Source organism: Cetorhinus maximus, chromosome 14, assembly GCF_964194155.1.
Source record: "Cetorhinus maximus chromosome 14, sCetMax3.hap1.1, whole genome shotgun sequence".
NCBI classification, from domain to species: Eukaryota; Metazoa; Chordata; class Chondrichthyes; order Lamniformes; family Cetorhinidae; genus Cetorhinus; species Cetorhinus maximus.
The window spans coordinates 99,713,626-99,735,727 of NC_135892.1; the positions used below are offsets into that span (position 1 = coordinate 99,713,626).

At 43.8% G+C, this 22,102-nt stretch overlaps 1 protein-coding gene across 5 annotated transcripts in view; it reads left to right on the top strand.

Moving 5' to 3' along the window:
* ltbp1 (latent transforming growth factor beta binding protein 1) overlaps positions 1-22,102 on the top strand; it is a 383,951-nt gene that overhangs the window by 118,759 nt on the left and 243,090 nt on the right. For all 5 annotated transcript variants that reach the window (XM_078557330.1, XM_078557333.1, XM_078557331.1 and 2 more), the window contains one exon: positions 21,473-21,691. In XM_078557330.1, coding sequence (XP_078413456.1) covers positions 21,473-21,691 — 219 coding nt within the window. The remainder of the gene's footprint in view (positions 1-21,472; positions 21,692-22,102) is intronic.

Here is a 22,102-nt window from a genome sequence, read left to right on the forward strand (position 1 = left end):
GGTTCTGTACTCTCCCACCATCGGGAACATCCTTCCTGCATCTACCCTGTCTAGTCCTGTTAGAGTTTTATAGGTTTCTATGAGATCCCCCCTCATTCTTCTGAACTCCAGCGAATATAATCCTAATCGACTCAATCTCTCCTCGTATGTCAGTCCCACCATCCCAGGAATCAGTCGGGTAAACCTTCACTGCACTCCCTCAATAGCAAGTGCATCCTTCCTCAGATAAGGAGACCAAAATTGCACACACTATTCCAGGTCTGGTCTCAGCAAGGCCCTGTATAATTGCAGCAAGACATCCCTGTTCCTGTACTCGAATCCTCTGGCTCTGAAGGTCAACGTACCATTTGCTGCACCTGCATGCTTACCTTCAGCGACTGGTATACGAGGACACCCAAGTCTCATTGCACATTCCCTTCTCTCAATTTATAGCCATTCAGATAATAATCTGCCTTCCTGTTTTTGCTACCAAAATGGATAACCTCACATTTATCCACATTATACTGCATCTGCCATGCATTTGCCCACTCACTGAGCTTGTCCAAATCACACTGAAGCATCTCTGCATCCTCCTCACAGCTCACCCTCCCGCCCAGCTTTGTGTCATGTCCTTCTTGTTCTGGACTCTCCCGCCAGAGGAAATAGATTCTCTCTATCTACTCACCTTTAACTAACTCCTGGAGACACCTCAATTGGATATCCCCAGGCCTAACTCGTACATCTGCTTGTATGGAGAAAGATGCATGGAAATGTACATCGGTCGTGAGCAGGGCACTCATCTTTGTTTGCAAAGGCAACAGTGCTTGATCCTAACCAGTGTTGTTGTAGTGAGGCTTTCTAGACTGAGGAAGAGTCATATGGACTCGAACCGTTAACCCTGTTTCTCTCTCCACAGATGCTGCCAGACCTGCTGAGTTTTTCCAGCATTTTCTGTTTTTATTTCTGATTTTCGGCATCCGCAGTATTTTGCTTTTATTTACTTTGTTTTCTAGATGGTTTTGTTTTAAATAGACAATCCCGTTGACAGTGAAGTGATGGTTTCCCTTCAGTTATCAAGCACTGCAGCAAAGGTTAATGTTTTTGTGTGTGTGTGGCGGGAATGTTTTGTGTCCCCATTGGAGCCCTAATTAAAATGAAACTCCCTCGTGTCCTGTATTGCATATTTGGACCTCGGGTGTGGTACGAGTGTGTGCAGGCTGCCTGAGGCCTCGGGAAATGCCATTGTAGGTGACTTAAGCTTTGGGTGGCTGACAATTCTTAACATTTATTAAGAAGAAAAGCTTTTTGGAGTAAATTACCAACAAAGGGTTGATTCAGACAGCAGCACCCTTATTTTGCCCAAAGCTAGTTATCATTCCTAGAGCGGGAATGTTTTTCATTGGATTTTTTGCCCATATCAGCTTAGATAAAAATAAGTATAGAAGGTAACCCAAACTGTCGAGAAACAAAACTGGCGATTAATTAGTGAAGAAGGGTGAGGTTAATCGCTTCATGCTTGCAAGAGTTTTCTTTGTCTTAACCCAATTTTTGCCCCTATCCTGAAAGTTCATGAAAACATAAGAAGTCATATAATGGGCAAAGGCCATTTGGCCCATTCCCTCCAGTATACTAGTCTATTGCAAAAAATCTTGGGGAAGGTCATTTGAACCCCCAAACCACTCCTCTTCCTTCAGGTACTATCTCCTGAGAGGGTGTTGGCGACCATGGACTTCCATTGGACTGGTCCATGATTATGCTTGGCAAAATACTGCAAGTGGTTTGTCGTTGCCTTCTGCAGTATGGCTGACCAGGAAACTCTCCTGCTCCTACCACCTGCCATCAGACGTATTGGAAGGATTTACAGGCTGAAAATTAACCTGCTTGGCCACATTATGAGTGCACTTTCTGTGGCCACCAAGCCCTGGAGTGGGACTTGAACCCAGAGGCTCTGGCCTAGAGGCATGGATGCTGCCACTGCGCCACAAGATCCCTCCCCCCCCCACCCCCAAAACCACTAAACGGACCAAATATTTTTGCCATGCAATGAACAATATGCCACAAGTGTTTCCATAATTAATTTAATCACCTATACCTGAATTTCTTGTTATGATCTAAGATCCCATTTCAGAAGTGCTGATGGAGGTGTGGAGGGTATTGGTGACAATTGGAGAAAGATCAAGGTTCTTGTGGTGGGGGGGGGGGGGGTTGGGTTAAGGTTGTGATTGGTGGGCATTGATCAATGGCTGGCAGTGACCTGTCGATTCAAAATGGGGCAGGGAGGAGCACTCCTGCTTGTTGCTCCATATTCAGGCAGCTATTTTTAACAAACTTACGCTTGTTGGTTGTGCCCTGCAGTGGTCGCTTTAAGGGTTGTTAGGCTGCATATAAACCCCATTTTCCTGAATGCAGCTGGTGCTAGCTGCCCAAGGGCAAAACAGCATTGCAGAGAGGTCCTTAAAAAGGTGTTAGGCCCCTTATTTGTACATGCACTGTGCTCCACATTTTTAAAAATTAATTCCTGGGATGTGGGCTTCACTGGCCAGGCCAGCATTTATTGCCAATCCCTAATTGCCCTTGAGAAGGTGGTGGTGAGCTGCCTTCTTGAACCGCTGCAGTCCGTGTGGTGTAGGTACACCCACAGCGCTGTTAGGAAGGGAGCTCCAGGATTTTGACCCAGCGACATGGGCATCCAGAGGCAGCTCACCAGCATTAGGCCACACAATATTGGGCTTGGGCATGTTTTGATAACACAGAAGTGGGGGAGGGGGTGGTTGGCAGTGGGTTATAGAGCCTGGAGTGGCAGCAACTCAGACTATTTCTGTGGGTCCAAAGGAGCAAGCTCACTACTTTTACCTGACAAAAATATGTTTTCTACACCTTGGAGGATCTCCACTTCTGGTCTGACGGCTTTGACTAAGTGGAGTGTCCATGGCTTGTGTTGTGATCAGTAGGCCATCAAAAATTGCTTTGAAGGACCCTAATTGGCATAGATTCATGAGACTCCTCACTGAGTCTAAGCCACTCTGGCTCAAGAAGACAGTGGGATGAAAGAGGGACTGCTAAGTGGAATTCTTTGAGTTTAAAACCCAGACTGCTCGGTTATCAATGGGGAGAGGAAGTCAAAATCCCCCAGAACATTTAATGGGATGGGGTGTGTGTGGCTTTCATTTCTTGTAAGTTTAAGAGTTTATGTAGATCCAGACAGTTTAAAGGAGAAGTATGAAGAGGGTGTCTGGAACTTTTTCCTCATTTTGGTCTCACAACTGTTTCTTCCATTGTAAGGTGCTACATTATCACACTGGCTCTGTCACAGGGCTCTCACAACTCTGGTTCTGGACTCTAATCACGTTAGATTTTATGCTGTGTCACGGGCTAGCCACTGCAGCATTCCCCGCATTGTAATGTGCTGAACTGCTTGGCTAGATTTCCCAAGAAAACTTTTAATGAGGGTAAAGTGCACAAGCAACAGTTTTAAAGCCAGACACTAGGTCTTCACTTGTCATCAAAAATATGGAGCGTTTATAATCATTCCTGGTAACCATTTAGATGGATTAACAGCTTAAGTTGAATGTAATAATAATCCATATTTTATACCTTTATATCAGACTGTTTTTGCACAATGTAAAAAGTGACACTTGGCGAGCGTTTTAGTTACTTAATCCACGGACAGCAGTGGATTTGAATTGTGACAATTCAAAATAAACATTTTAAGAAAATCCCTTGCTGCCTAGTACTCTCCTTCACATGTTAAGTGAACAGCCCTTGAATTAAATGAAGATGCACAGACGCTTCCATTTGACAGGTTTTCACATGTAATCTATACTGTGTGGGTGGCAATTGGCCTATGGCTGAGGGATAGTGCAAATGTCTATGAATGATTCAGAGTTGTTACTTCAAATTGCCGTGAAAGGGCGTTTGCGCACATGAGACCACAGTGCAATTTGTTTTCTCCCCCTTTCCAACTTTCACCCCTCTTATTCTGAACTTGCCCAAGTGGCCATTTTATTCTCCTATGACCTTTGACAACGAGCGCTTACTGTTCTGTCCTATCCCACCCTTACCCATTGTCCGCAAGCATGTTTTCAGAAAATCAGTGCAAGAGTGGGGAGAAACTGAAACAGTAAATTGTACTTTTTGATGCTAATGCAACAATCTTCTCTTGCAGTTCTGGTAGTTTGATCAGTAATGGCGAAGAGCCCTAACGCTCTCAAAAAATTATCTTTAAAGATTTATTGTTCTCGGACATGGATTTGGTCGGAGTGACTGACTATCTGCAGAAAGTATTAACCATCATGTGTCAGTCGTCATTCTGTGATAACACTGTTGCCTCTAAGTCAGAAGGCGGTGGGTTCAATTTCAATACTGTACTCATTTGATTGTAAAGCCCTTTGGGTTGTCCACAGGTCATGAAAGGCGCTGTATAAATGCAAATTTTTTTACAACTTTAATCCATCTTGACATTCGGAATCAGCCATGTGCCTGCATCTGTAATCAGTCTATCCTTAAAATCCATTGGTTACGTTACTTACTTAGGAAATAGTTCAAATGAACATTGTTATTGGCCTAAAACTCCATCATGAGTTTTGACCATTTTTTTAAGGAAGTGGGTGCGAAAGGTTAACACCATCACCCATGCTGCCTTAAATACAGTCAAACCACAAATAGAGATTGTGTAACTATCAAAGCATGTTTTTTTGGAATGATGGCAGATCGCTTTGTGTTTATGGTACCTTGTGTGGACTGGATATGTATGGCTTGCTGAGGTGATGGTCAATGAGGGACAAAGTATCATTTGCAAAGATGGTTTCCCAACCCACCGTCGCTCGACCCCAGTGCCATAACATGCGTGAAGTGTGTTATTCCCAACAGTTACTGCCACCAGTCTTTCCTCAGCCACTAAGCTTAGCTTCACCTGCCAACTAACAACAGAGGCCACTTGGGTGGAGTTGTGGCTCAAAAACGAAACAAAAGCGCCAAACGAGAAGACTCTGCCGGTGGACCTCTTTGGGAGAAAATGCACAAAACTTTCACTGTGCTGCGCAGCAAGTCTCAAAATAAAACACAGAAAATATTGGAAGTACCAAGCAGGGCTGTCACCATTTGAAAAGAAAAAAGACAATTGGCTAATGTTGCAGAACAAATGAAAAAAAAAACACAAACTGCCACCCTATAACCACCCCCACCGCACCTCCCCCCAAGTTAGCTGTGCTCCTCCAATTCTTGAATTTCGTGCGTCCCCGATCTTTATTACCCCACTATTGGCAGCCATGCTTTCAATTGCCTCAGAGCTTATCTGTAGAATTCACTTCTTAGACCTCCCTGCCTCACTACCTCTCTCCCCTCCTCCTATCTGACCATGCTCTTGGTCACCTGTCCTAATATCTCCTCACGTGGCTTGGCGTCAGATTTTGTGGATCTCATGTGGAGCATCAAAGATATTTTACTACATTAAAGGCGCTATATGAATGGAAAGTTTAGTTGTAGTCCTCCTTTATCTGTGCTGGTTAACCTCACATTATCTGAATTGAAGAGTTTTAAGAGGCCCCTCTCCTGGGCTCAGATTTTTGCCATGACGGAGAGCCTCTTCAATGTGGCGAAAATTGTGAAAATGGCTGAAAATAGTAAGTCTCGGCCCCAAACGCAGCACTTATCAATTCATTGGGGTGGGGTGCATTTCGCACATGCGCACTTTACAAAGGCAGCTGGCCATTTAAATCATCAGCTGCTTCCACTGAAATCGGATTTTGGTAGCCCAGGAATGTGAAACCCGAAGTGTGCAGAATAGACGTAGTAAGAGCAGGCCTGAACTTTTTGGATTCATTTCAGTAGCCTGGATACCCCTTTGGAGTGGTAAGGAACCCTTTGACTTTGCTCCTTGGGGTGCCTTGGGGAAGATCAGGTGCCCTTCAGTGGAGGTCAGTTGCCCTTTGGTGGAGGTCATGTGCCCTTTGGAAGTGTTAAAAGTAGGCAATAGTGTGCATAAAAGGTGAATTACTCATTAACTGTCAATCTCATTGGGATTGTCAACAGACCTGTCAGAATCAACTGTCAAAACTGTAAAAAGTACCTGTCAAGAAGAACTGTCAAAATTGTCAAGATGATCTCTCAAAAGCACTTGCCAAGAGGACTTTTCAAAACTGTCAGGAAGAACTGTCAAAAGCACCTGTCAAAGGGAGCTGTCAAAGTGTCAAGGCATCTGAAAGTCTTGCCCATTAAATCTTTGAAAAAAAATGTCCCGCCTGTTTTAAAAAAAAAATCATTGCTTGCTGTTTCATCCTGTCTATTGACATAAGACTGAAGGCTTCCATTACAGGATTAGTGCTGCATGACTGATTTCACAACCATCCATTATCACAGTAGGATGCCTGCTAGTTCACAGTTTGATTGACAGCTGCAAGTGGTTATAGATTCTTTGATGTGGGACTATGAGTCCAGTGCTTGTTGTTGTAAGGGATTGTGTACACATGAAATGCTTGTTATAAAGCTTTATATAGTTGAAGGAATATAAATGTTGTAGATGGGTTTTTATGAATGAGAGTGCTTTTTCAATATAGTGAAATCTGCGATAGATGCTTGGAACTTTACAGAACTTTATCTCATCTCTGCATGCGTCCGAAGGCCTGCCTATGGCAGATACAGGGTGACTTAGCATGGTAGGCGTAAGGGCAAAGGATGGTGGGTGGCTGGGGGCATGGGTTGGCATGAATTGGCACTAAGTTGGCACAGGGGCTATAAAGGGCCATGGGAAGTGGGTAAAGGGGCATAGATTGGCATGGAGGGTATGAGGGGGCCATGGGGATAGGTATAGAGCATGAGGTGGCATGGGTTGGCATGAATGGGGGGTGTGTGGGGTGAGTGAGGGAGCGTGAGGGGTGAGGGCTGCAAGGGTGTTTTTGCCTTTTTAAACGTTTGGTCGCAGAGCTGGAGCCCCGAGGCGGGCCTTCTGCCCAGCCCAGCCTCCTCACTCCCTCCCGGGTCACCTGCCATAAATTCTAATCTAGCCTGCCCTCCGTCTGGGCAGCTATTTTTAAAAGTCGGGTTCGTGGAGCCGTCAGTTCTCCCGATGCTGCGCAGCCGAACCAGGAGTGAAAACCTGGGCCCTGGTGTGGGTCGCAAACGAAACCCCCAGCCGCGATTTTCCGAGCACTAATTTTACCGGGTAGAACGTCACTGGCTCCCGCATCCTGTAATACGGCATCTTGATGTCTGTGTGCTTCTATAGGAGTTTGAACAGAAACCTTCTCCCCTGCACAGATTGACAGACCAATCGTTGACACTTAAAACCAAACCTATTATTCGCGTTTATCGAAAGTTCTTAAACTAAGTCAAGTTAAATAAAAAATTGAACCTGAACAAATTTGTAACTTCTAAAAAAATTTCTAACGTTTATTTTCCTCCAAGACAATGCGAAAAACGGGCTGTGAAACCGCGTCAGCTTTTTGACGGAGTCATGGGAATAAGGGACATGTGGTGTTGAGAGCTACACTTCTGTGGTCAAAAAAGGACACAAAGGTTCCTGATGCAGCTGAATGAGGCTGAAAGGTGTATTCTGCAGCACCTCGTCAAGAAGGCCTTGAAATAAGAGTTTTAAAATCAATACAATATTGTCTTTTGGGAAACGGGGTCTGCTTTCAGTAGAACGAAGGGCTCTTGTGTGTGGAATATCAATTGATTGTGAGTGACATTTTCTTTTCTTAAACGTAAGAATGGTTGGTTGCTGTTTTCTTCAGTGAATGAGGTAGTATGACGAAGCAGAGCCAATAAGCAGTGGACTCTTCCCCCCCTCTTTTATACTGAATTTTGGAGCCCCACTATTATAAAGAAAAATATAATGAAATGTTCTGATCAACCTCAGAAAAAGAGCATGGATGTATCAAAGAGTATGTTCAGGAGTGTTTAAAAGCTTTCTGTCAGTAGTGACAACATCTTGACGGCTCTTTGGGTTCTGTTATCAATAGATTATTTTATTCAGTTTGGCATTATTTTTAGAGGAATTGAAAATGTTGAAATAGAGGACGATGGAAGGTGGGAGGATGCTTGTGAGATTAAGGCATGGCTACATTTCGGAGACTTTTATCAATTTAAGGCGCCTGTGCTAACCTTCAACTAGCAAAAGCTGGCACAGCCCCCATAAACTTGACAACTCAAGAACGGCCCTGAATTATAATCCTGTGTCCTTTGAAAACTAGTTTTTGCAGAGGAGTGTGCCTTCAGATGTAAATAAACTCTACATTCCATCACTTAACTTGGAGGTAGGACAACATAAGCACACGAAAGCTTGGAGTGGAGGTTGACATGTTGGGTGCACAAATGGTGAAATTTTAATTTTTGACACTTCCAGATCACAGTGGTTGGCATCCATGTTAAAGGAAACTTGAAGAGAGATGTCATACCTTTTTGTACAAGGTACACCTTACTGGAAAATCATTATTTTCCAGCCTAGGATCGTTTGCACTGTTTATACGTAGCCAATCCATATATTTGATTAACTGTGCTGGTGTGTGGATAGAATAACCTTTAGAGCAGTGAATGTCCTTACTAGACTTCAATATACATGTTGTTTTAGTTTGAGAGAGAGAGGAGTTGGGCTGACACAATGGGCTAAATTTTGCCGTCGGCGAGCAGGGGGCGGGGTCCACTCGCCGACGAGTAAAATGACACAGGATGACGTTGGGCGGAACCCCCGACATCATCCCGCCCCATTTAAATCTTCAGGAAGGCGGAGGTGCAGCAAAATCAGCTGCGGGCCCGCCGACCTGTCAATGGTCAATTGAGGCCATTGACAGGATCAGTAAAACAATTAAAGGACCTGCCCGTCCAACTTTAAGGTTGGTGGGCAGGCCAGGAGCCCTGGTGGGGAATAGAGAAAACATGAAACCTCATCCACCGGCGGGATGAGGTTTCATGTAGGGATTTAAAAAGTTTAATAAAGTTTTAGTGTAATTTATGAACATGTCCCATCTTATGTGACATTGTCACATCAGGGGGACATGTTAAGGATTTTTTTTTTCTATTTTTAATGTTTTCACAACTGTCAGCGATCTCCCCGAGGCAGCACGTAGCCTCAGGGAGATGTGCACATGCGCGAAAGAGCGGACTCTCGCATTTGGGGAATTCCCCCCTGCCTGCACAGGAAATGCATAGCGCTTCCCGGTGGACGTCACGCTGGGCGGGCCTTAATTGGCCCGCCCACTTAAAATGGCAGCACGGCCCGCTTCTCCGGCGGGGATCGGCTCCCCATCCACTGGAGGTTGGGTCGGGCCCGCCCGCCCGACAGGCAGAAAATTCTGCCCTATGTTTTTAAACTTAAATAAGGGCAATTAAGAGGGAATGAAAGCTGAGCTGGCTAAAGTGAAATGGCAAATTAAGTTAAGGGATAGGTCAATAGAGATGCAATGGCAAACATTTAAGGGGATACTTCAGAATACACTGAATAGATACATTTCAATGAGTAAGAAGATGTCCAAGGGACAGACACACCATCCGTGGTTAACTAGACAGGTTAAAGATAGTATCAAACTTAAAGAAAAAGCATATCATTGTGCAAAGATAGGTGGAAGGCCAGGAGATTGGACAGAATATAAGGAACAACAAAGGATGACTAAAAGATCAATAAGGAGGGAAAAATTAGAGTATGAGAGAAAGTTAGCCAGAAATATAAAAACAGATAGTAAGAGTTTCCATAACTATTTAAAAAAGAAACAAGTTAACAAAGTGAGCATTGGTCCTATAGAAAGTGAGCCTGGAGAATTGTTAATGGTAAACAAGGAAGTGGCAGGTGAATTGAACAGGTATTTTGCATCAGTGTCTTTACTATAGAGGCTACAAGTAACATCCCAGAAGTAGCTATACATGAGGAAATGGAAGGGAGGGAGGAACTCAGGAAAATTACAATCACCAGAGAAGTGATACTGAGTAAATTGTTGGAGCCGTGGGCTGACAAGTGCCCGGGTCCTGAAGTACTTCATCCTAGGGTCTTAAAAGAAGTGGCTAGTGAGATTGTTGATGTATTGGTTTTAATTTTCCAAAACTCCCTACATTCGGGAAAGGTTCCATTAAGTTGGAAGATAGCAAATGTAACTTCAGTATTCAAAAAGGGAGGGAGACAGAAAGCGGGAAACTACAGGCCAGTTAGCTTAACATCTGTCATAGTGAAAATGCTAGAAGCTATTATTAAAGAAGCTTTAGCAGGGCACTTGGATAAGGCTGGGTCAACATGGTTTTGTGAAAGGGAAATCATGTTTAATCAACTTATTGGAGTTCTTTGAGGAAGCAACATGTACTGTGGCTGTACTGTACTTAGATTTCCAGAAGGCATTTGATAAAGTGCCATATCAAAGGTGATTGTAGAAAATAAAAGCTCATGGTATGGGGGTAATATATTGACATGGATAGAGGATTGGCTGGCTAACAAGAAGCAGAGAGTTGGCATAAATGGGTCTTTTTCAAGTTGGCAAGATGTAACAAGTGGTGTGCCACAGGGATCAGTGCTGGGATCTCAACTGTTTACAATTTATATAAAAGATTTGGATGAAGGGATGGATGGGATGGTTGCCAGATTTGCTGATGACACAAAGATAGGGAGAAAAAAATTGTGAAGAGGACATAAGGAGGCTGCAAAAAGGTATTGATAGGTTAAGTGAGTGGGCAAAGATCTGGCAAATGGAGTATAATGTGGGCAAATGTGAAATTGTCCATTTTGGCAAGAAGAATAAAAGAGGCATATTATTTAAATGAAGAGAAATTGCAGAACTCAGATGCAGGGGGATCTGGGTGTCTTAGTGCATGAATCACAAAGGTTGAGTATACAGGTACAGCAAATGGTAAGGAAAGCTAATAGAATGTCACCATTTATTGTGAGGGGAATTGTGTACAAAAGTAGGGAGGTTATGCTTCAGTTATACAGAGTACCAGTGAAACCACATCTGTAGTGCTGTGTACAGTATTGATCACCTTATTTACGGAAGGATGTAAATGCGTTGGAAGCAGTTCAGAGAAGGTTTACTTGACTAATATCTAGAATGGACGGGTTGTCTTATGAGGAAAAGTTGGACAGACAAGGCTTGCATCCGCTGGAGTTTAGAACAATAAGGGGTGACTTGATTGAAACATAAGATCCTGAGGGGTCTTGACAGGGTGGATGTGGAGAGTCTGTTTCCTCTTGTGGGAGAATCTAGAACTCGGGGTCACAGTTTAAAAATAAGGGTTGCCCATTTAAAATCGAGATGAGGCGAAATTTTTTCTCTCAGAGGGTCATGAGTCTTTGGAACTCTCCTCCTGAAAAGTCAGTGGAAGCAGAGTCTCTGAATATTTTTAAGGCATAGGTGGATAGATCCTTGGTAAGCAAGGGGGTTATAGGTTATCGGCGGTAGGTGGGATGGAGATTTGAGTTTACAATCAGATCAGCCACAATCTTATTAAATGGCAGAGCAGGCCCGAGGGGCCGAATGGCCTACTCCTGCTCCATGTTCACATGTCGTATGTCGTTTGTCATATGTTGTAAATCTTACCTTGTACATTTCTAAAGCAGAATGTTACAAAGCTGCGTGAGACGCACCACACCTGACTTGTCAAAACTAAATCGTCTTTTGACAAAACAGAACAGAACATTGCCATCACACTCTTAGTTTTAACACGTGCTTCATTCTGAGTTTGTTTTTCACTTCACTCTCCCCTCATGTGTCTTCCCAGGTCAGGCTTCAGTGAAACCCTAGAAAGTGGCTGACCTGACCTGTTCATGGTCAGTGCTGTTCTGAAACCGACTTCCCCTCCTCCCCCATCCACCCCTCTCCCTGCATCCCATGTAGAACCTTTCTGGATGTTTTTTAGGTGCTTGTACATAATGAAAATGCATAATGATAATGTTGACATATAATGCAACGGGAATCGAGCATAGTGAAGTGTTGCTACAGCTGTACAGGGCCTCAGTGAGGACTGTACTCCTTGCTTAAGAAGAGATTTAATTGCATTAGAAGCTGTTGACTGTTGCTGGGTCAAAATCCTGGAACTCTTCTTAACAGCACTGTGCGTTTACTCAAACCACATGGATTGCAGTGGTTCAAAAAGGCAGCTCACCACCGCCTTCTCAAGCCAGGGACGCCCACATCCGATCAACTAATAAAAAAGAAGATTCACTCGAACTGATTCCTGGGATGAAGGGGTTATCTTATGGGGAAAGGTTGAGCAGATTGGGCCTATACCCATTAGAATTTACAAGGATGAGAGGTGATCTTATTGAAACATCTAGGATCCTGAGGGGACTTGACAGGGTGGATGCTGAATGGATGTTTCCCTTCATGGGGGAGTCTAGAACTAGGGGACACAATTTTAAAAATTAGGGGTCTCCCATTTAAGACAGAGATAAGGAAAATGTTTTTTCTCAGAGGGTCATTGGAATTCTCTTCCCCAGAGAGCAGTGGAGGCAGGGTCATTGAATATATTCAAGGCTAAGTTAAATAGATTTTTGATTGTCAAGGAAGTCAAGGGTTATGGGGGGAGATGGGAAAGTGGATTTGAGGCCACAATCAGATCAGCCACAATCTTATTGAATGGCAGAGCAGGCTCGAGGGGCTGAATGGCCTACTCCTGCTCCTAATTCTGGTATTCTTGAATTCTTGTATTGATAGAGTTCAGGTCAGAGGTTTAACACAAGAAAGAGGAAGGATCAGCAGTTGTATGGGGTATCAAAATGTATCAACACAACCTTCGTGTGTAACAGCTTTAACATAGTAAAGCGCCCTAAGGTGCTTCACAGAAGCATTATCAAGCAAAGTTTGACACTTGAGCCATGTTAGGATATATTAGGACAGCTGGCTAAAAGTTTGGTCAAAGAGGTGGTTTTAAGGAGCACCTTAAGTGAGGAGGAGAGGTTTAGGAGGGAATTAGGCTTCGGGCCCAGACGGCTGAAGACCCAGATGCAAATGGTGGTGCCATGAGAATCAAGGATGTGTAAGATGCCAGAATTGAAGGAGTGCAGGTATTTTGGAGGGTTGTAGGGAAGTTATGGAAGTAGGAAGTGGTGAAGTCATGAAGGGATTTGAAAACAAAACTGAGAATTTTAAAATCAAGGCCTTGCCAGACTGGGAGCTAATGCAAGTCATTATTCCACAGAGCTGCTCTTTGGTGGATCAATGGGGTTCTCCATTGTGGTGTTCTGATCCAGTGTTCCAGTGGTAGGGCTGGGCAGCGGGGCATGTGGGGAGGTGTGCGGGGAGGCTGAGAATTGGGGCCTGGGGTTTGGGCCCTGTCAGCTGCTTCTCTCCACTCCAGCTCTCCTACACCTGGGCATGGTGGAGAAATCCAGGCAGGGGGAGGTTGGACTTGGAGGAGGGTGGCTGAATGGTGAGTCAGGGCATGAGTGAGTGGGGGCTGAGTGGGGAGGGAAGGAGGGCACATAATTGTGTGCAAGAGAAATAAAAATGTGTCTGTAAAGGTTGTCCATGTCTTCCAGCTTTCAAACACCTGGAGATTATTGAATGTGGCTCTAAGGTTCAGAAAGTTTGGCCACCCCTGATTTAGGTGGTAGAAGTTACAGGTTTGGAAAATGAAGGACCCTTAGTGAGTTGCAGCATCTTGTAGATGGTACACGCTGTTGCCATTTTGCACCAGTGGTGGAGGGAATGTATGATTAAGGTGATGGATGTGGTGCTGGTTGACTGGGCTGCTTTGTTCTGGATGGTGTCGAGTTTCTTGGGTGCTGCTTGAGCTGCTCTCATCCAGGCAAATAGAGAGTTTTCCATCACATTCCTGACTTGTGCCTTGTAGATGATGGACAGGCTTTGGGGAGTCAGGAGGTGAGTTACTCGCCACAGGATTCCTAGCCGCTGACCTGTTCTTGTAGCCACAGTATTTGTATGGCTGGACCAGTTAAATTCCAGTCAATGGTAATTCCTAGGATGGTGACGGTGGAGGATCAGGTTATGGTAATGTCGTTGCATGTCAAGGGGACATTGTTAGATTGTCCCTTATGGGAGATGGTCATTACCTGGCACTTGTGTGGCATGAATATTACTTGCTGTTTATCAGCCCAAGCCTGTATGTTGTCCAGGTCTTGCTGCATGTGGATACAGAGAGCTTCATTATTACCTGAAGAGTTACAAATGGAATTGAAAACTGTGCAATCATCAGTGAACATCCCCGCTTCTGATCTTACGTTGGAGAGAAGGTTATTGATGAAGTAGCTGAAGATGGTTGGGCCGAGGACACTACCCTAAGGAACTCCTGCAGCAATGACCTGGGACTGAGACGATTGACCTCCAACAATCACAACCATCTTCCTTTGTGCTAGGTATGACTCCAACCAGTGGAGAGTTATCCCCTGATTCGCCTTTAACTCCAGTTTTGCTAGGGCTCCTTGATGCCACACTCGGTCAAATGCTGCCTTGATGTCAAGGGCAGTCACTCTCACCTCATCTTGAATTCGGCTGTATTGCCCAAGTTTGGACCAAATTTGTAATAAGGCCTGGAGCTGCAAGGCATTCCAATGCAAAGTTCCAGTGCAGCATTACGGTGAAATAGATCAATGTGGTGATCCAGTGGGTGTTCCAGTGTAGTGTTGCAGTGGGCATTCCGTGCGGTGTTCCAGTGGGGTGGATCAATGTGGTGATCCAGTGTGATGTCCCAGTGCAGTGTTCCAGTCAGCTGCTTAACTTGTTTCACTGCTTTCTCTTCTGGATACTGCAGCTTTTTAATTTTTTTTTATTCATTCGTGGGACGTGGGCTTCGCTGGCTGGGCTGTCACACTGATCATGGCCAGTATGAGGACAAGAAGAAGAATTTCAGTGACCTGCTCAGTTAGACCCAGGAGGTCGTTCTGCAAACTTAAAGAACTTGCTGTATTGAAACCACATTGTGTTGTTACTGCATCCACTTGGTACATGAGTGAACTCTTGCTAACCACTGGGTGAAAGTGTTCTGGTGAAAACTTTTGACTCAGAAGAGAATGGAGTAACTTCGTAACAGTATGTTTTAAATTCAAAGCAGTTTTGGGAAGAGTATTGACTTCTAACAGTTTCTGTCCCTTGCTCTTCCTCCTTCTTTCCCCCTGTCTCTCCCTGACTGTGCCTATCTGTATGTTTCTGCCTGTCTCATCTTTTGTGTACCCTCTCTCTCTCTCTCTCAAAAAGTAGGGTAACATGAATGTAAGCAGAATATTTATCTTGGGCTATGAGTAAAGAACCAGAGAACATGAGTGGGACTAGCTGGAAATCAGAATGAATACGCTTCCCCACTAATCTGTGGAACAGTTCCTCAGCCACAACAGTTAATACAGTGTCAATTAACACCTCTAAAAACAGCTGGATAAATACCCGCTAGGAACAGGTTGGGAAAGTAAACATAACCTAAGGTGATCAAGTACTCTAAGGAATGTGGTGTTTCCTGAACCACGGGGACTATGGCCACAGAAAGCAACTCGTCAGTGACTGATAGGGCAAGGACGTGAGGTTAGACAGATTTTAATTAGTCTGTTGCTGAAATTACCTTTGTCCAGATGAAGAGAACTTTGTGGGAGGTTAAATTGGACTGAATCAAGGAGAGAGCAAGCTGTACATGACTGCTGGAAGGTTTTTGTGCACTGTCATTTTTTTTAATGTTTCTTCTGTGGGGGTTTTTAATGATGTTGAATCTCTGTGAGCTCAATTTGTAGACAAAACCACAGTCTTCTCAACTGTTTAAGTATAATTACTTAAAAAAAGTAATGACCACCAGAGTGATTAAAATTTTATATATTTAAATTGCATAAATGTATTTTTTGAAGTATTCTACATCTAACAGGAATGGATCTATACCCTGTTTCTTTTTTACCTTTCCACACTCTCTAAGACTTGTTATCCTCCATTAGATTTTGACACAAGCCGAAACAGTACAACACTTATCGTCAGATCATCATCAAATCTCTTTTTTTTATTCATTCACGGGATGTGGGCTTTGCTGGCTGGGCCACTATTTATTGCCCATCCCTAGTTGCCCTTGAGAAGGTGGTGGTGAGCTGCCTTCTTGAACCGCTGCAGTCCATGTGGTGTAGGTACACCCACAGTGCTGTTAGGAAGGGAGTTCCAGGATTTTAACCCAGTGACAGTGAAGGAATGGCGACATATTTCCAAGTCAGGATGGCGAGTGACTTGGAGGGAAACTTCCAGGTGGTGGTGTTCCCATCTGTCTGCTGCCCTTGTCCTTCTAGATGGTAGTGGTCGTGGGTTTGGAAGGTGCTGCCTAAGGAGCCTTGGTGAACCCCTGCAGTGCATATTGTAGATGGTACAGGCTGCTGCCATTGTGCATCAATGGTGGAGGGAGTGAATGTTTGTGGATGTGGTGTCAATCAAGCGGGTTGCTTTGTCCTGGATGGTGCCAAGCTTCTTGAGTGTTGTTGGAGCTGCACTCATCCAGGCTAATGGAGAGTATTCCTTCACACTCCTGACTTGTGCCTTGTAGCTGGTGGACAGGCTTTGGGGAGTCAGGAGGTGTAGTAATTATACTTTGGATAAGCGTAGGACTGTAGCTTTAAGGATAATCCTGTGTTGTAAGATCATGTGATCTGTGTAAACCAATGTGTTAACAACACAGGGAACTTCTAGTAGAGAGTTCTTCCTTAGTTATGGAGTTTGATGCACATGTGTAGTTGCTGCTGCTGTCTTGTAAATAACGTTAAATGTTTCCACTAAGAAAAGTTGTCTGAAGGACAACTCTATAACAAACTGGCGACAAGGATAAATAAGATTCGATGCTGTACCTCGTCCAGCGATTGTGAGTATCTAAGCTCATTAAAAATAAAAGAAGATATACTCATCTGAAATGTCACAGTTTGGTACAATCGATCCCTTTGAGCCAGCCACAGACGATTGATCTCAATATGTAGAGCATCTTGTGTTCGTCTTTCAAGCAAACAAAATAACGGGGCAGGAAAAGAGGAGAGCGATTCTCCTGAGTATTTGTGGGAACAAGAACTACAGCTTAATTCAAAGCTTGACAGCCCCCAGTGCCCCAGATTCAAAGGCTTTAAGTGGATTAGTGGACCTCATTAAGGGACATTTTCAACTCAAGCCCTCAGTCACAATGCAAAGGTTCAGGTTCAATTCACAGAATAGAGCCTCAAAGGAGACATTTGCTACCTGTGTGGTGAAATTAAAACAACTAACGAGATATTGTGATTTCGGTGAAACCCTGAATGACATGCTCAGAGATTGTTTAGTACGTGGCGTACAGGAAGGCACTATTCAGTGAAGATTGCTGGCTGAAGTGAACCTTGATTTTAAGAAAGCGTTAGAAATAGCACTGGCAATGGAAAGCACTGTAAGGGATTCACAAGCAATTCAAGGGGCGCAAAATGGTGCTGTTCTCCTAGTCGGGCAGGAACAGTCAGCTGAAAGTGGTGGGAAAAGCTGGGACTCGGCCGCGAAGCGGGAAACAGCCCCCGCTAACCGGAAAATGAGAGGAAACAGCTTAGCAACTAAATCGAAAACTAATTTTCATTGACGTGGAAACAATCAGTCTCCTAGCAACTGGCAATTTTAAAACATAGCATGTTATTTTTGTCACAAAAGTGGACACATAATGAGACAGTGCAAAGCAAGATTTAAATAGGCCTCCAGACAACAAATGAAATCCAATGAAGTCTATAGTGTAGAAGAGCCAAAAAACAACCAATTCTGACATTTATTCATTATTCAACATGAAAGTTGGGAAGACAGAGTCAATTATTGTCACAGTGCAAGTGAATGTTAAACTCTTAAAAATGGAAATAGACACAGGTGCTTCCACAACTGTAATAGGAGAACACACTTTCAGATATTTAAATATAGGTGATCAACCATTAAATTTGGAATAAATATCTGCCAAGTTGAAAATGTACACAGGCGAAGAAATCCAGGTACAAGATATCACCAGAGTAACAGTTCATCATAGCCACCAAACAGCACAACTACCAGTGATGGTATTAGAAGGTAGAGGGCAAAGCCTTCTAGGTTGAGATTGGTTGAGGGAAATTAACCTTGATTGGCCAGTGAGATTTCAAAAGGAAGCTGGAAGAGTTCCTGTCTTGAAAAAGGAACAAGGCAAGATACTTCAGAAAGAGCCTAGAGAGTCCAAGGACTGCAACTGGATGAAAAAGGAGTGTGTAAACATTCAGCAACCTGAAGAAATGAAGACTGTCTTAAACAACGACATGGAAGAACAGCAGAAGAAACCTAAGGAGACTCTGCTGAATGACAGAATTCAAGATGAAGTGAGTGAGCTTCGCAAAGAAAAGGAAAACCTGTTGAAAGACCTTCACACACTGCAAGCATCTCTCAGGTCAAAGTTTGTGCCTGTGAAAAAAAAACGAAGAGAAACAGGAAGAATTTAACACCTCTCTGAACAAACTGAAGAACCAAAACAAAAATAAAAATACCTGGAAAAAGTCAGCAGGTCTGACAGCATCTGCGGAGAGGAACACAGTTAATGTTTCAAGTCCGTATGACTCTTCATCAGAACTAAGGAAAAATAGAAGAGAGGTGAAATATAAGCTGGTTTAAGGGGGGGTGGGACAGGTAGAGCTGGATAGAGGGCCAGTGATAGGTAGAGATTGCCAAAAGATGTCATAGACAAAAGGACAAAGAGGTGTTGAAACTGAAGAACCAGTGGGCAGAGAAGACACAGCAAATTTCAAGTTTCCAGGAAGAAACCAACAGATATAAGAAGGAGATAGAAGAGCTGAAGAATCAGCTGAATGAAACTAAAGAGGCTTTGAAAGCAAAAGTCATAGAACTTTCCAAGATGAACGTAAATAATGAAGTCATGAGTAGCTCAACTACTGAACTAAGACAAGTTGAGATTGCATCTGAGAGAAGTCTGGCTGACAGTGAAGTCAAAAAGAAGGCCCAGACTAAATTCTGTGGTAAAAAGAAGACATGTGGAAAGAGGATGCAGAATTACTGATGAGGTGCCGTCTTCGGACAAGACTAAGCCTGATACTTTCCAATTTGGAGGGGCAGGTGGAGAAAAGTCAAAGGAACCAAAAAGCGTCTCATGATTTGCATAGTCGTGCGCGACAATTTACTGTTGGAGAAGCAGTTTATGTAAAGAATTTCAGTGGAGGACCGAAGTGGTTAATTGGCAAAGTAAGCTCTGTGACCAGACCATTGGAAGTGGAAGTGGAGGGTTGGATCATTTAAGAGAAAGAGAGATACCCCAACAAAATGATGTTCCACCTGGAACCATTGCTGAACCTGTGGTTCCTGTTGAAGTTGCTCAACCAAGGACAGACATGCCCGATGCCTCTGTCGGAGTGGAAGACACTGAACTGCATGTACCTAATGAGGTACCTGATGTTAATGTGGTTCCAGAGGATGTGGTTCCTGCCAAAGAATCGGAAGTTGTGGAGCTACGACGTTCCACACGGATCAGGAAACTACCTGAAAGACTGAACTTGTAATTTCATGGTCTGTGTAAATATTGTAATGTCATGAGATAAATATCCTTGTAAATACAAAATGTACAGAAAAGTTAAAGGGGCAAGAATGTAGTAATTATAGTTTGGATAAATGTAGGATTGTAGCTTTAGGAATAATTCTGTGTTGTAAGATAACATGATCTGTGTAAACCAGAGTGTTAGCAGTGAACCTCGACAGAGGGAGTTCTTCTTTAGTTATGGAGTTTGATGCACACGTGTAGTTGCTGATGCTGTCTTGTAAATAAAGTTAAATGTTTGCACTAAGAAAAGTTGTCTGATGATCAATTCTAAACAGGAGGTGAGTTACACAGCGCAGAATTCCTAGCCCCTGACCTGCTCTTGTAGCCACAGTATTTATATGGCTAGTCCAGTTCAGTTTCTGGTCAATGGTAATCCCCAGGATGTTGATACAGAGAGATTCAGTGATGGTAATGCTATTGAATGTCAAGGGGCGATGGTTAGATTCCCTCTTGCTGGAGATGGTCATTGCCTGGTACTTTCGTGGTGCAAATGTTACTTGCCACTTGTCAGCCCAAGCCTGGATATTGTCCAGGTCTTGCTGAATTTGGACATGGACTGCTTCAGTGTCTGAGGAGTCGAGAATGGTGCTGAACATTGTACAATCATCAGCGAACATCCCCACTTCTGACCTTATGTTGGAAGGAAAGTCATTGATGTAGCAACTAAAGATGGTTGGGCTGAGGACACTACCCTGAGGAACTCCTGCAGTGATGTCTTGGAGCTGAGAAGACTGACCTCCAACAATCACAACCATCTTCCTTTGTGCTAGGTATGACTCCAACCAGGGGAGAGTTTTCCCCCTGATCCCCATTGACTCTAGTTTTGCTAGGGCTCCTTGGTGCCACACTCGGTCAAATGTGGCCTTGATGTCAAGGGCAGTCACTCTCACCTCACCTTGGGAGTTCAGTTCTTTTGTTCATGTTTGAACCAAGGCTGTAATGAGATCAGGAGCCGAGTGGCCCTGGTGAAGCCCAAACTGAGTGTCAGTGACAGGCTATTGCAAGTGCCGCTTGATAGCACTGTTGATGATCCCTTCCATTACTTTACTGATGATCGAGAGTTGACTGATGGGGCAGCAATTGGCTGGGTTGTATTTGTCCTGCTTTTTGTGTACAAGACATACCTGGGCAATTTTCCATGTAGCTGGGTAGATGCCAGTTATAGCTGTACTGGAACAGCTTGGCAAGGGGCGCGGCAAGTTCTGGAGCACAAGTCTTCAGTACTATTGCCAGAATATTGTCAGGCCCCATAGCCTTTGCAGTATCCAGTGCCTTCAGCTGTTTCTTGATCTCAGGTGGAGTGAATTGAATTGGCTGAAGACTGGCATCTGTGATGCTGGGGACCTCTGGAGGAGGCCGAGTTGGACCATCCACTTGGCACTTCTAGCTGAAGATTGTAGCAAATGCTTCAGCCTTATCTTTTGCTCTGATATGCTGGGTACCCCCATTGTTGAGGATGGGGATATTATTTGTGGAGACTCCTCCACCAATGAGTTGTTTAATTGTTGTCTACCATTCATGACTGGATGTGGTAGGACTGCAGAGCTTGGATCTGATCTGTCGGCAGTGCGATTGCTTCATTAGTTACTCTGCATCTTCAGATATACGTGTAGTAATTCTGGCCTCTTGCACATCCTTGATTTTCCCCACTCCTCCATTGACGGCTATGCCTTTAGTCTAGGAGCTAAGCTCTGAAATTCCTTCCTTAAACCATTCCCCTTCTCTACCTCTCGCTCCCCTTTAAGACGCTCCTCAAAACCTACTACTTTGACCATGCTTTTGGCCACCTGTCTTAATATCTCCTTATTTGGCTCTGTGTCAGTTTTTTTAAATCTGATTTCGCTCCTGTGGAGCACTTTGCATTTTAACCACGTTATAGGGCGCTATATAAATGCAACTTGTTGTCATAAAATCATCATGACCCATAACTGTCCGCAAGAATCTACGGTGCTGAAGATCGTATGACTGAGAAAAGGCTGGGCTGAAAACATTGTTGTGCGGTGATGAATTGCTGCATTTCCACTTACTGTCAGGTTTATCTTTTCAGTGGTCTGCCACTTGCCTTGCATGAATGGAGGACAGTGCACTTCCAGGAACAAATGCCAGTGCTCTCCTAGTTTTACCGGCAAGCTCTGCCACATCCCAGTGCAGCCTTCCAATGGCCAACGGCAGCAGTATCAGCAACCTGGCAAAGCCCCGAGCTCTCCGGTAGTTCATTCTACACACACATTGCCTCTGTCAGTCGGTGGAAAGCCTGGCCTACAAAGTAAGTTCAATTTTCCTTTAACCTCTCGGGAGTTTTATGTGTGTTTCCTTTTCTACTGTCTGCAGGTAGCTTAGCAACGTTACGACAAGAGCAGGGAACTTTTGAACAGTTTATTTTAGTGAAGTTGTACAATCCTTTCAGGCTTAATAATAATGCTAACAATTGAGTCAGAAAATATGAAAGCAAAAGAAATCCACTGTCTTCACGCCAAGGAGAAAAACAAATCTAACATGAATAGATAATAGACAATGGCATGAATCAGTTGGGCCAAATGGCCTGTTTCTGTTCTGTACATTCTATGTAACTCTAAGAAGGGGTTTTATATTCCAAGTTACAATTCATAAGGAATATAAAATAGTATAAATTTTTCCACCATTTTCTGTTTTTCTTTCTCTTAAATAGTGAACACTT